This window comes from Enhydra lutris, unplaced genomic scaffold (genome assembly GCF_002288905.1).
Source record: "Enhydra lutris kenyoni isolate GAN:26980312 unplaced genomic scaffold, ASM228890v2 scaffoldscaffold17, whole genome shotgun sequence".
Lineage (NCBI taxonomy): Eukaryota > Metazoa > Chordata > Mammalia > Carnivora > Mustelidae > Enhydra > Enhydra lutris.
This window is the reverse complement of record NW_019154101.1, coordinates 50,321,574-50,333,875: the sequence shown is the minus strand read 5'-3', so window position 1 is coordinate 50,333,875 and position 12,302 is coordinate 50,321,574. Positions and strand designations below refer to the sequence as shown.

The following is a 12,302-nucleotide window of genomic DNA, read 5'->3' as shown; positions in this document are numbered from 1 at the left end:
GCTATAGAGTTGGAGAAGATATTTGTAAATGATTTATCTGTTAAGGAATTAATATCTAAAATATGTAAAGAATTTATATATCTTAATGTCAAAAACACAAATAACATGATTTAAAAACAGCCAGAGGACATGAGTAGACATTTTCCCAAAGACAGACAGACAAATGGCCAACAGACACATGAAAGTATGCTCAACATCTCTAATCATCAGAGAAATGCAAGTCAAAGGCACAATGAGATATCACCTCATATCTGTCACATATGCTATGGTCAAAAAGACAAAAAGTAACAAGTGTTGGTGAGGTTGTGAAGGAAAGGAAACCCTCATACACTGCTGGAATATAAATTGGTGCAGCCAATGTGGAAAACAGAATAAAGGATCTTCAAAAAAATCAAAAATAGAACTACTATGATCCAGCAATTCCACTTCTGGGTATTAATCCAAAGAAAACGGGAACACCAATCTGAAGAGATTCGTGCACCCCGTGTTCCTTGCAGCGTTATCTATACTGGTCAAGATATGGAAGCAATGTAAACATCCACTGATAGATGAACACCAAATATTACTCAGCCATAGAAAAGGATGAGATCTTGCTATTTGTGACAACACTGATGGATCTAGAAGATATCATGCTAAGTGATAAGTCAGAGGAGAACAAATACCATATGATTTCACTTATATGTGAAATAAACGAGCAAACAAGACAGACTGGTAGGTGCAGAAACACTGTCAATTACCAGAAGCTGGGGATGCCAGGGGAGATGGGGGTTGGAGAAATTATCATTTATAAAATAAGACATAGGGTTGTGATGGACAGCATAGGGAATCTAGTCAATAACATAATAACTTTGTGTAACCAGATTTACCATGGGGATCATTTCATAATATATACAAATATCAAGTCACTATGATGTGTACCTGAAACTAACAGGATATTTATTGTATGTCAGTTAGACTTCAGTATTTTTTTAATTAAAATTTCTTTGGCTAGTGTGAGAATAGACTAGCTGCTGAAAGTGGAAGAGGCACACCGGTTAGGACATTATTGCAGTAATCCAGAAGTGAGAACAGTTCATTGAAAGGTCTTTAGGCTGTATTGAGTTAGATGATTGGAATTGATCTAGTAGGCTATGGGGAGTTACTGTAATTTGGTGGGGTGGAAGAAAGTGATGACACCAGAACTAAATTTAGGAAAAACAATTATGTATTTATAAAAAATACATGTATTTATAAAAATACATATGTAGAATTAAGGATGGACGGGGTAAAAGAAAGCCTATACCACAATTTTTGGGGGCCAGAAATATTTTGCTTTTTTATTTCTATAACCATCAAGAAAGAAAAAAACAGTTTATTGGAAGACATCAGAAGACTGAAGCAAGACAAACAAGCTCTTGAAGTAGACTTGGAAAGAATGAAGAAAGAGAGAGACCAAGCCAAAGATCAGATTGCTTATGCCACAGGTAAAATGCTGAGCTGAAAGTTTACCTTTATACTCGTAGTGTTCTTGAATTTAAGTAATAGTTGCTGTTATTACTTATGGAATCAGAATCATATTCCTTAAAGTATATTGTAATTTTAGAAAATTTTTTAAAAACTAGTTATTAATAGCATGCAGATTTTATTGGTTTTAGCAAGAATAATTGCAGGATCAGGAAAAAAAATCAAGGATTATTTTGAATTTGTGGCATCTTACGTTTATTCATGTTCATGTTTGTCACCCTAGCTAGACTGTGACCTTCCTGAGGGCACAGTCTGCCTTTTTATCCCTGAGTCTGAAACCTAGGCTCTCAAGTATTTGCCAGATGAACAAATAACACTGCACTGTGTTTATAGAAAACACAAGATAAATATGACATTCCCCACCAGGGAAGACAAAAGAAAGATAAGAATGCAGAAAAGTTTAATATTTTAAAAATTACAAATAAACATGAAATGTGGTACTATGGTACTATATAGGGGTTTTAGGGAAGAGGGGCATTTGAGCTGGGTCTGACAGATTGAAAGACGCAGAAGTGAAGGAATGGAGGAAGGTTGCTGGAATGTGTTTCTTAAGCATGTTCTTGAGTGCACCTATGGATTGGAGTTTAGGAAGACAGAACCCAGGGCTAGAAAGTGGATCAGAGGAGCCCTTGTGAGGGTCTTTCTCATGTGATATTATGATCTTCGGTGTAAGATATGTACAGTAAAATCCCCTTACCTGCATTTGCTTTACTAATCCGTAAAATAGAATTATAATAGTGCCCATCATATGTTTGTTGTATTAAATGAAATCATGCATGGTAAGCACTCTTTAATGTTTCTCATTGCAATTTTTAATATAATTATAGGACTTCTTCATGTTTATTATCTCTTGGATCTAATATTTATTGTCTCACAGAAACAACTTTGCTTTTATAATGAAAATGGGAAAATGATAATTTATGCACAGCCAATTTTGCTATGAATTTGAGGATTTGGACTATAAAAACAATCTTTATCTCTTTACTAATAGATTAAACTGGATATTACATTGCAAAGATAATTTTTTTCTTGTTTTTTCATAATGCTTTCATTAGATAGGCATTGGTTTTCATGTAATTTAGTTTATTTCCATATTTTGGAAAATTACAATCAAGTCCAGGAGTTCCTTTATCTTATAGGTGAAAAATTATATGAAATAAAAATCTTAGAAGAAACACATAAGCAAGAAATCAGTCGTCTACAAAAAAGACTACAGTGGTATGCTGAAAATCAGGAACTTCTGGATAAAGATGCAGTTCGGCTTAAAGAAGCAAATGAAGAAATTGAGAAGCTCAAACTTGAGGTAGTAAGATCATTTTAGAAAGTATTTCTGTGATGACCCCTATTCAGCATTAGTTCTTCTTAGCCTTGTAAGTATGACTGAGTCAATACCATAAACACTGCTGATGAAAATAGCTGGTTTGGGTTTTGGTTTGCTCTTAGATGTGTAAGCTGTTAGAGATGAGACTGAGAATAAATCTAAGCTCCTTACTATAACCTGTCATGTCTGCATATCGTCTGAACCCTGCCTGCCTCATCTGTATGTATCGTACTCCACGAATCACTCTCCTGCAGCCACACCAAACCTCCCTCTGATTCTTGAACATGCCATGCTTGTTCCATGGGTTGCCTTGGTCTAGATTACTTTGGCCTAGTTTCTTCCGTGTCTCACTCCTCATTCAAGTTCCAGCTCCAGTTTCTACTCCCCAGAAAGCCCTTTTCTGATCTGCTCATCTAATGGAGCTACCAGCCCTGCCCCTTCAGACCTTTCTTCCCATTCTGTCACTCTGTTTTATTTTCTTCCTAGCACTTGTCACTCTCTGGGGTTATTTTATTTACTCATTGATATACTTTATTAGCTTATCGTGTGTCTCCTCCACCAGAGTACAAGCACTGTAAAAGCAGGCTTATCTTGTTTGCCCTCCAGATCTCCAGCACAGCGCCCTATCTGGGAATTAATAAATAAATGAATGAATACATTATGCGTCTCTCCTGGGGTTTCTCTGGTGTGTTTTAAATATGCTCCTTAACATTTTCTTTACTTATTGATAGGTTGAGAAACTGAAAGCTGAGTCTGGAAATCCATCTATTTCACAGAAGATACGTTTAAAAGAGAAAGCAGCTGATGCCAAAAAAATTCAGGATCTAGAGCGACAAGTACGTGTTCAGGGTAAATTTTCATTAAGGCATTTTATATACAGTGCATTTTTGTTTTCTCTTGTTTCAAAAGTTCCTACAAAATATAATTGACCTGAAAATTGTTGTTTTTATTCATTTATTTTAATATAGAACTGCCCTTTAAATTCTTGATATGCAATATTTAAAGTGACAGAAATAAAAGTAGTAAACAAAATCATTTTATGTAGTCTGTGGCTTTCTGCCTAAAGAAGGTGTAGGCTGTTGTGCCTCATTGCAGGTAACCTGTGGATGAAAGGTTATTGTGCAGTCTAGCTCTATTAGACATCTGGAAACAAGCAGCATTTTAAAACTCTGGGTATGGAGTTAGGATTCCTTCTCCTGATGAAAGTTTGGTGAGAAAGGATTACAGGAAAGGAGATCCTTGAGTTGGAAACATGTTAGAAAAGCTTGGGAAGTGTTGCGAAACACCCTGGAAACAGAACATTTAGCCTTCCGAAAAGCTGGCCTTAATTTTGAGTTCTTGCTCACTGTCAAGCTTCGAAATACTCATTTCATGGTGTGTGTAGCTGGGAGACCTTTTCAAAAATCATATAGTGCTACTTATTAGGATAAAGATGTTTTTTCATTGAAGTAGTTGTTTTGTGGGGTGGAATATTAACTTTCTCCTTCTGTTTTTAAAACTCCGTAATGTTCTACATTACATTTCATAACACAATATCAAAACAAAATAAGAATTTCCAACTCTGTTCGTAAGGGAGCCTGAATCTGTAGTCAAGTCATGATCCTTAAATGTATGGCTATTATTCCATCACAAACACAAAACTGTGAGGTCATCACTGAGCTGAGTATTTTCCCAGTTTTGTGAGAGAAGGAAAACTAAGCAAAAAATTAACTTTGTTACATTTGCAGGACCTGTTCTTATATTAAAAGGTATGATTTGGTAGTTGGGCTTAGTAGGCAGGAAAGGAATAGGGCAGAGGTGTTTTGAAGAGCTACAAATATTCTGAAATAACTGTAATCTAGGATTGCTTGGCTATTTTTCAGTGCTCAAGATTTAAATTAGCTAATGTAGATGAAGCCATCCAGAATTGTGAGAGAGAAGACCAAAGAAACTTCTTCTCCACCTGATGAATTTAAGAGGAATAATGTAGAACTAAATGTATCAGAGTGAGAAACTGAAGCATGCTTAAGAGCAAAATTAAGAATTGAAATGATCCATATTGACTAGGAATATAGCACTTTATACAAGTTACCTTTCTCTTTTATTAATGGTTTCATTAAAAGTTCATTGGTTTATAAGTGACTCTTAATCTCACAAAACAAACTGAGGGTTAATGGGGGGAGGGGGGTTGTGGGGGGTGGGATTATGGACATTGGGGAGGGTATGTGCTATGGTGAGTGCTGTGAAGTGTGTAAACCTGGCGATTCACAGACCTGTACCCCTGGGGATAAAAATATATGTTTATAAAAAATAAAATTAAAAAAAAAAAAAAGTTCATTGGTTACCATTTTAAACTATATCTTTCTAAAATATTGCTCATTTATAATATTTTGTATAGTTCGCTGCATGTACATTTCAGATCTTATTCTGTTCCCATGAACATTTCTATCCTAATGATTTTAAACCTTAACATATATTTTAAAGTCAAGATATATCACAGTATATTCAGAATCATTTTGGAGCCATATTCTGAAATAGATCAATTATAGCATAATTAATAATAATTAATAATCTCCTTTTCTAAATAGTACATAAGTAAAAATGGGGCTGATTAATTAGATGTATGCAATAATGAAAATTTCAGATTATATGCGGTTTTTTACTCATGCTTTTATTTAGTGGGATATTCCATAGCTTAATTTCCAGTGAGAAAAAGCATTTACTTTGTATGAGAGCCACACTGGTATCAGTCACCAAAGAATAATATTAAAAAGCAAAATTAAGGGGCGCCTGGGTGGCTCAGTGGGTTAAAGACTGCCTTCAGCTCAGGTCATGATCCCAGGGTCCTGGGATAGAGCCCCGCATTGGGCTCTCTGCTCTGCAGGGAGCCTGCTTCCTCCTCTCTCTGCCTGCCTCTCTGCCTACTTGTGATCTCTGTCAAATAAATAAATAAAATCTTAAAAAAAAAAAAAAGGCAAAATTAAAGAAAATATAAATAAAAGCTAATTTTCCAAAAAAAAAATAAACATTTAAGAAGTCAAAATTAGAGTAAAACATTTCTTAAAATTTTAAGTGAAAACATTAATTATAACTAATATACACCATTTTTAAAAACTGAGATCTTCTTTTTTCAATATATATGGTGTGTTATATGTATGTATATACTTTTATATGCTTAGATCTACTCCAAATAACTAGATTTTTAACCAGAGAAAACAAAGCTTTGAAAATGTTGCAGATGAAATTATCAATACTTGTTATCTGGATATATTTCAATTTATGGTACATATATGAATATGCAAGCAGTCTTCATGAATGGAAATATTTGCTTTTAACTTTGCAAATGATGAGATCCTTGAATACTTAAACAGGAACAATATTCAATCTATAAACAGGATTTTGAGTACCAGCAACCCACCGTGCCTTAGGAAGGGTAGGTTCTGAGACCAGATGATAATAAAAACCAGTATTATCAAACCCTTACTGTACGCTGGGCATTCTGCTAAGCACTTTACCAAGACGGATGTCAACTGATCCTCACTTAAATGTATCAGTGCCATGAAATTGGTATTGTTGTCATTCCCACTTTACCACTCAGGCAAAAGAAATTTAGATGGAGGAGTTGACAGAGGTCATAAAGCTGAGTGGCACAATTTTAACTCCAGACATGCTCTGACCACTGCACTAGACCGTCTCTCATGTGCTATTTTATTGTATTGTATGCTCAGAGGGTAGAAAACTCAACAAAGAATTTTGTGCTTTAATATGTTTTTCTAAGATATCTTAACTGTAATACCTTTAACAAAAACAAGTATACACACATGCACATATATAATATCTGTGAGCCTTAGCACTGTTCTTTCTTACAGGAAGACCATAAAATACATTATTGTTTAATAGACCAAATGAAAAGTTGTCTTTTGTGAAGACCTCATTAAATATTATTAATCCTCCTTGCTTTCTAACTAAAAGAAGTAACTTTAAGATAGCTCAAACTGCATTTTGAGGGGGATATCTGTAGGAGGGATGAGGTCACGTAGAGATTGTTGCAAGTAGGGGCTGGTGCTTAGGAAGCTTGTGTTTATTGCAAAAGTTCTATACGTTGATGTCATTTAAGTCATTTTTCAATCAATAGATAGTATAAACATGATCATCCAAGGAAGTCTGTGGGGAAAAAAGGAAAAGACCATTTGTTCTCAGAAAGATTGGCTATTACTAGTACAATAGAAAGTCCCAAGATCTATTTCAAATAAATGTAAGAGGATTTCTGTAAATTAACCAGTACTAAACTAGACATTACACTGTAGGGTTTTAAAATCAGATCATCTAGGGATATAAAATTTGAAATTAATCTATTTTTATGCATTTGATTCAGTCTTAAGATGTGATATAAACCTGTCTTTGAAAGCTAGATGTGAATGATAGAGCATAATCTAAATTTATACATAGAACTGCTTGATTTTAATATATTTGTGACCTTACATATATGCAAAACTATTTTAAAAGGTTAAGGAAATGGAAGGAATTCTGAAGAGAAGATATCCCAATTCTTTACCTGCTTTAATATTGGCTGCATCAGCAGCTGGTGATACAGTGGACAGAAATACAGTGGACTTTATGGAAAAAAGGATAAAAAAACTAGAGGCTGATTTGGAAGGCAGAGATGAAGAAGCAAAGAAAAGCCTTCGGACCATGGAACAACAGTTCCAGAAAATGAAGGTAAGAGCCGGCTAGACCCTTGGGGTCTCAGTACCATGGGGGCTGAGTACCATGGGGGCTGGGCACTTCTCAGGTCTCATTTTGACAAATCACTAAACATCCTTCCCTGTAAAACCTTTACCATGAATGTCAGCAGATGCAAAAGAAACCTAGACCCATCTTGTCTTTTGTTCTCCTTCAGCACCTTTTCTTTTTGTTTCAAGCATGGAAAATCAAGCACAGGGCCCCCTCTCGGTGATATCAGAATTAGTGGAAATTAAGTCATGGAAAGGCAGAGTAAAACACCTCTGATGTATAGTCAATAAAAATTGCTTTTTAATTGCCATGGTTGAAAATACTTTCTTGAAATTTCCCTCGACAAGGGAGAAGAGAGTAAGACAGAAGAATATGTCTTGGGGGGTAGAACAGGGGGCCAGGCAATGCCTGTTGAAAATGTCTCACTTTCTCTGAGTTTTCTGATCCTTCATGAGGAATGAAGTCGAAACTACAAGTGCTAGGATGACCAAGTATGAAAGAAGATGTGATATTTCATTTACTTTAAAAATTTGTTGAGCACACAGTTTCTGCAGTAATTCATGCCAGATGTTTCACAGACATTTTAGTTCATCTTGCATCATCCTTTCATCACTGGTGAGAAATAGATATTGCTACCTTGCTTTACAGACAGGGGAGCAGAGATCTTCACAATTGAACGTCTTGCCCGAGATGCTGCTGCTGGTGAGCGATAGAGCAAGGCCTCAAATCCTAGGCCTTGCTGCTTCTAGGAAGCAGAGCTCATTCTCCACAGATTTCTATCCTGAGAGAAGCAACAGATGATAGACTATTAGATTCCAGAAACAGTAGAAGGTTGAAAGCCTTGTCCAGTACATCGGCCTGCTAGTTAACTTAAGGTCCTGTCAAGGAAGTTGGTTTATTCCACCCTCTTTTTCAAATCTCTCAGCCCACTACCTGGTTCTCTTTCTTCTCTCACTCTCCTGACTTCCAAGGTGGACTTCCGTTTTAAGCACTCAGTTTCCAACCAGGCTTACCTTCCTTGCTTTCTGCTCCAGTTCACCCATCTCTTTCTCCACTCCTCTTCTCACACAAATCTGAGGAGATGGCACAATTGTGAGAGTAGGGCTGTCAGGTGTGTGGGTGTCTGGTGTTGCGAATTCCCCCAGTGCTACTTGGCAAGCCTATTGCTGTAGCTAATCAATTTCTTCTATTTCCCTAAATATTCACTCCAGACCTCCTTCCATCAGGTTCCTCTGACCCCACAGTACTTTTAAGAGACGCAGTACAATGGAAAACACAGGCTTTTAGAGTCAGACCAGCCTTTCCTCCAGGCTCAGTTTAACCCTTAGGGCTTCATGACTTTGCACTAGTTACTTTGCTCTAGTTACTTCACCTCTCTCCATATGTAAAAGAGATAATAACTGACTTAGTGCCAATTATGCCACTTAGACTCCCAAATTTCTTTCAGTTCCTCTGTACCTTTTTATCACCATGTCACTCTACGGCCATTATTCATTAAAAATTAGTAATAACTATTATAATCTGACTAGTCTACACATACCCACTTTACCCCATCCTCTAATCAGCTGTCGACAGGAAAGCCAAAATTATATTTCCATATCCCTCTGTCTTACACACATACACACCTTTCTTTATATCCCTCAATAACTTCCTCAATAATAAATTCCTCAAAAATTTATATTTGGGCTATAATTCCATGTACGGCCAGACCCCTATAATTCCATGTACGGCCAGACCCCTCTCACTGTCCAGTGTGTTCTCCCACAGTGCTTTCTCTGTCCCGTTATACTAACATGTTTCTCCTACCTGCCATATTTCCTGTAGCCACACATGTTGGCAGACTCTTGCCTTTGACTGGTGTGCTCTGCCCACCTCATTCACAGCTAAGGTGTTCCTCTCCTTCAGTTCTCAATCCAGGCATTGCTACCCCATGAGACCTTCATGGACTCTCTGATAGACAAATTATCTCACAGGCACTCTAGTCCCAGGCACTTCTCCATTGCATCTACCACATTTCCGGCCATTTTGATTGGATCATGAGTGATCGCTCTCCCCATCTAGCTTCTAGACCTGATGGCTGGGACCATTCTGCCTTTACTCACCATTGTGTTCCATCATTCAGCAAGGTGCCTGACACAAAGCAAATGCTGAAATATTTTACTTAATTGATCCCTAATTCTTAGGCTGTTGGAGGATCAAGCAGCAAAGTATATGTAAAGCCCTATGGCTTTGCATGGAGTGTAGCAAATATTCAATAAATGATTATAATAATTACAACTAATATTAGCATTCCACTGTCCAAATAGAGGCATAAATTCTAATCCTCTAGACTATTGTTATATATCTTAATCTACCCACCCTGACTTTTCTCTTTTTGCAGTTCCCTCCTGTCCCTGCTCACTCTGTCACTTCTTCTTTCATTTCCAGTTCCCAGTACACGCCAAGCATTAGATTGCCTTGACCTGTATTCTTTCTATTTCCAGAATGTCCCTGCTTCCACTTATCCCCAAATTTACACTCATCTCTCAAGCCCAAACCTAAATGTGCTCCCTCTGCTGTGGTCTTCCCACCTTTTCTCAGGCTTCCACGCACATTGGAGCGCCTGGTCCCCATTGCACATATTCATAGGCCCATTACCATAGTTGTCATAGGACAGTGAAACTTGCCATGTCACTGTCCTGACCAGGCTGTGAACTGTTGGAAGGCTACACTTCTTTATCTTCAGAATCTGGCACAGAGCCTGGCACACAGCAGTAGCTCAATAAATATTCATTGAATGAATGAACAAACACCGTAGTGCCTCCCTCCACAGAGGAACCTATTTAGGTTATTATCATTTTTTTTTTTGTAATACTAAAGCTCCAGTATAACAAATCCAAGCTGATTTACTCCTTATGAGATTCCTAAATTAATACTAAGAAGTTGAAAATGTACTATTTCTTAAAGATTTCAGTGCCCCCAATTGCTTTCCCTATTTCTCCTGAAAGCGTAGTTTGTCAGTTTGCAGAGACGAGTACACAATAATAGTTTCAGTTGTGATACTTAAAATAAGTTTTGGGGTGTACAGAAACGTGTAATTTTTGTTTATAAAGAAACATATTAATTGTGAGATGATGCAGCATACTGAGAAGATAAAACATTATGCCCTTTCAAGATTAGGACTTCAGCACCTGTGACGGACTCAGAGAACTCAGAGTTGGAGGCATCAGAATGCGCAGTGAGGGGGCGCCTGGGTGGCTCAGTGGGTTAAGCCTCTGCCTTCAGCTCAGGTCATGATCTCAGGGTCCTGGGATCGAGCCCCACATCACTCTCTCTGCTCATCAGGGAACCTGCTTCCCCCCTCTCTCTGCCTGCCTCTCTGCCTACTTGTGATCTCTGTCTCTGTCAAATAAATAAAATCTTTAGGAAAAAAAAAAAAAAAAGTGCGCAGTGAGTGTCTAAATGAAGGAATAGGGAGGACCCAGCAGACCACAGGGCTTCAGTAACCAATGTCCTACTTAGCAGTGGTTTTGACCTGACATGGATTCTTGTCTTCAGATTCAGTATGAACAGAGACTGGAGGAGCAAGAGCAGCTACTTGCCTGCAGATTAAAGGAGGCATCGCAGAACCAGTCCGACAGCTCCCGCAGGGCCAAAGCACTAGAGAAGGAGCTCGACGACATCAAGGACACCCATCAAATCACTGTAAAAAAACTTGAAGCTGAAATAGATACTCTTAAACATCAAAATGCCAAATTGGAGCTCAAGAAAAATGATAAAGAAGATAAAGATTTCCAGTCTATCGAATTCCAGATAGAACAGGCTCATGCTAAAGCTAAACTGGTGAGGCTTAATGAGGAGCTGGCTGCGAAGGGGAGAGAAATACAAGACCTTTCGAAAACCGTGGAGAGGCTTCAGAAGGAGAGAAGGATGATGCTGTCTAATCAGAGCTCTAAGGGTAGAGAGGAAGTGACTGCAAAAAGGGCGAAGAAAGATGGTTTGCATTCAGGTAAAGGAAGTGCAAACTCATTCCCTGGAACCCTGGATGGCAGACTTTACCAACCACATACTTTCACTGACTCCCATGTTTCAGAGGTTTTACAAGAAAACTGCAGATTGAAAAATGAACTGGAGAGATTAACTGTGGAGAGGAATGAGCTGAAGATGAAATCTGAAGCCGCAGTGAACCAATTTGAAAATTCCATGAAAAGGTAAAATGTGAATCTGGAATTGTATGGGGACATACAAAGATAAAAACATCAAAATTGTAAGATATATTTCCTCTGGTAATTAGTTTTAACCCTGAACTGAATTCATTACCAAATCTTAAGAAACTGTATTACATTGCCAAGCATAGATCTCTCTCAGAGTAGGATCCTCTACCGGTTGGAAGCCAGATTCTGATAAACTTAAATCTCCATGTCAACCCCAACCATGTCCTCGGACTGACAAATCCTGTCTCCACATTTATCTAGGTTGTGTTAATAAGCTGACCCATGGGGCCTTCTTGCAAATGAATGTCATCATTGATGATCCCTAGGCAGATGCAGAAAACAGCTGTTACTAAAACTAGTTGAACAGGGGCGCCTGGGTAGCTCAGTTGGTTAAGCGTCTGACTCTTGATTGCAGCTCAGGTCATGATGTCAGGGTCATGAGATCGAGCCCTGCGTCTGCACTGAGTGTGGAGACTGCTTAAGATCCCCTGGGGTACCTGGGTAGCTCAGCTCAGCATTAGCATTCCACTGACCAAATAGAGGCATGAATTCCAATCCCCTAGCTGGATTGC

General features: G+C 37.9%; 1 protein-coding gene across 1 annotated transcript in view; it reads left to right on the top strand.

Moving 5' to 3' along the window:
- Nucleotides 1–12,302, top strand: part of LOC111147778 (centrosomal protein 162) — a 104,802-nt gene that overhangs the window by 69,792 nt on the left and 22,708 nt on the right. The window contains exons 19-23 of the mRNA XM_022504001.1: nucleotides 1,337–1,463; nucleotides 2,643–2,806; nucleotides 3,556–3,660; nucleotides 7,310–7,522; nucleotides 11,075–11,727. Coding sequence (XP_022359709.1) covers nucleotides 1,337–1,463; nucleotides 2,643–2,806; nucleotides 3,556–3,660; nucleotides 7,310–7,522; nucleotides 11,075–11,727 — 1,262 coding nt within the window. The remainder of the gene's footprint in view (nucleotides 1–1,336; nucleotides 1,464–2,642; nucleotides 2,807–3,555; nucleotides 3,661–7,309; nucleotides 7,523–11,074; nucleotides 11,728–12,302) is intronic.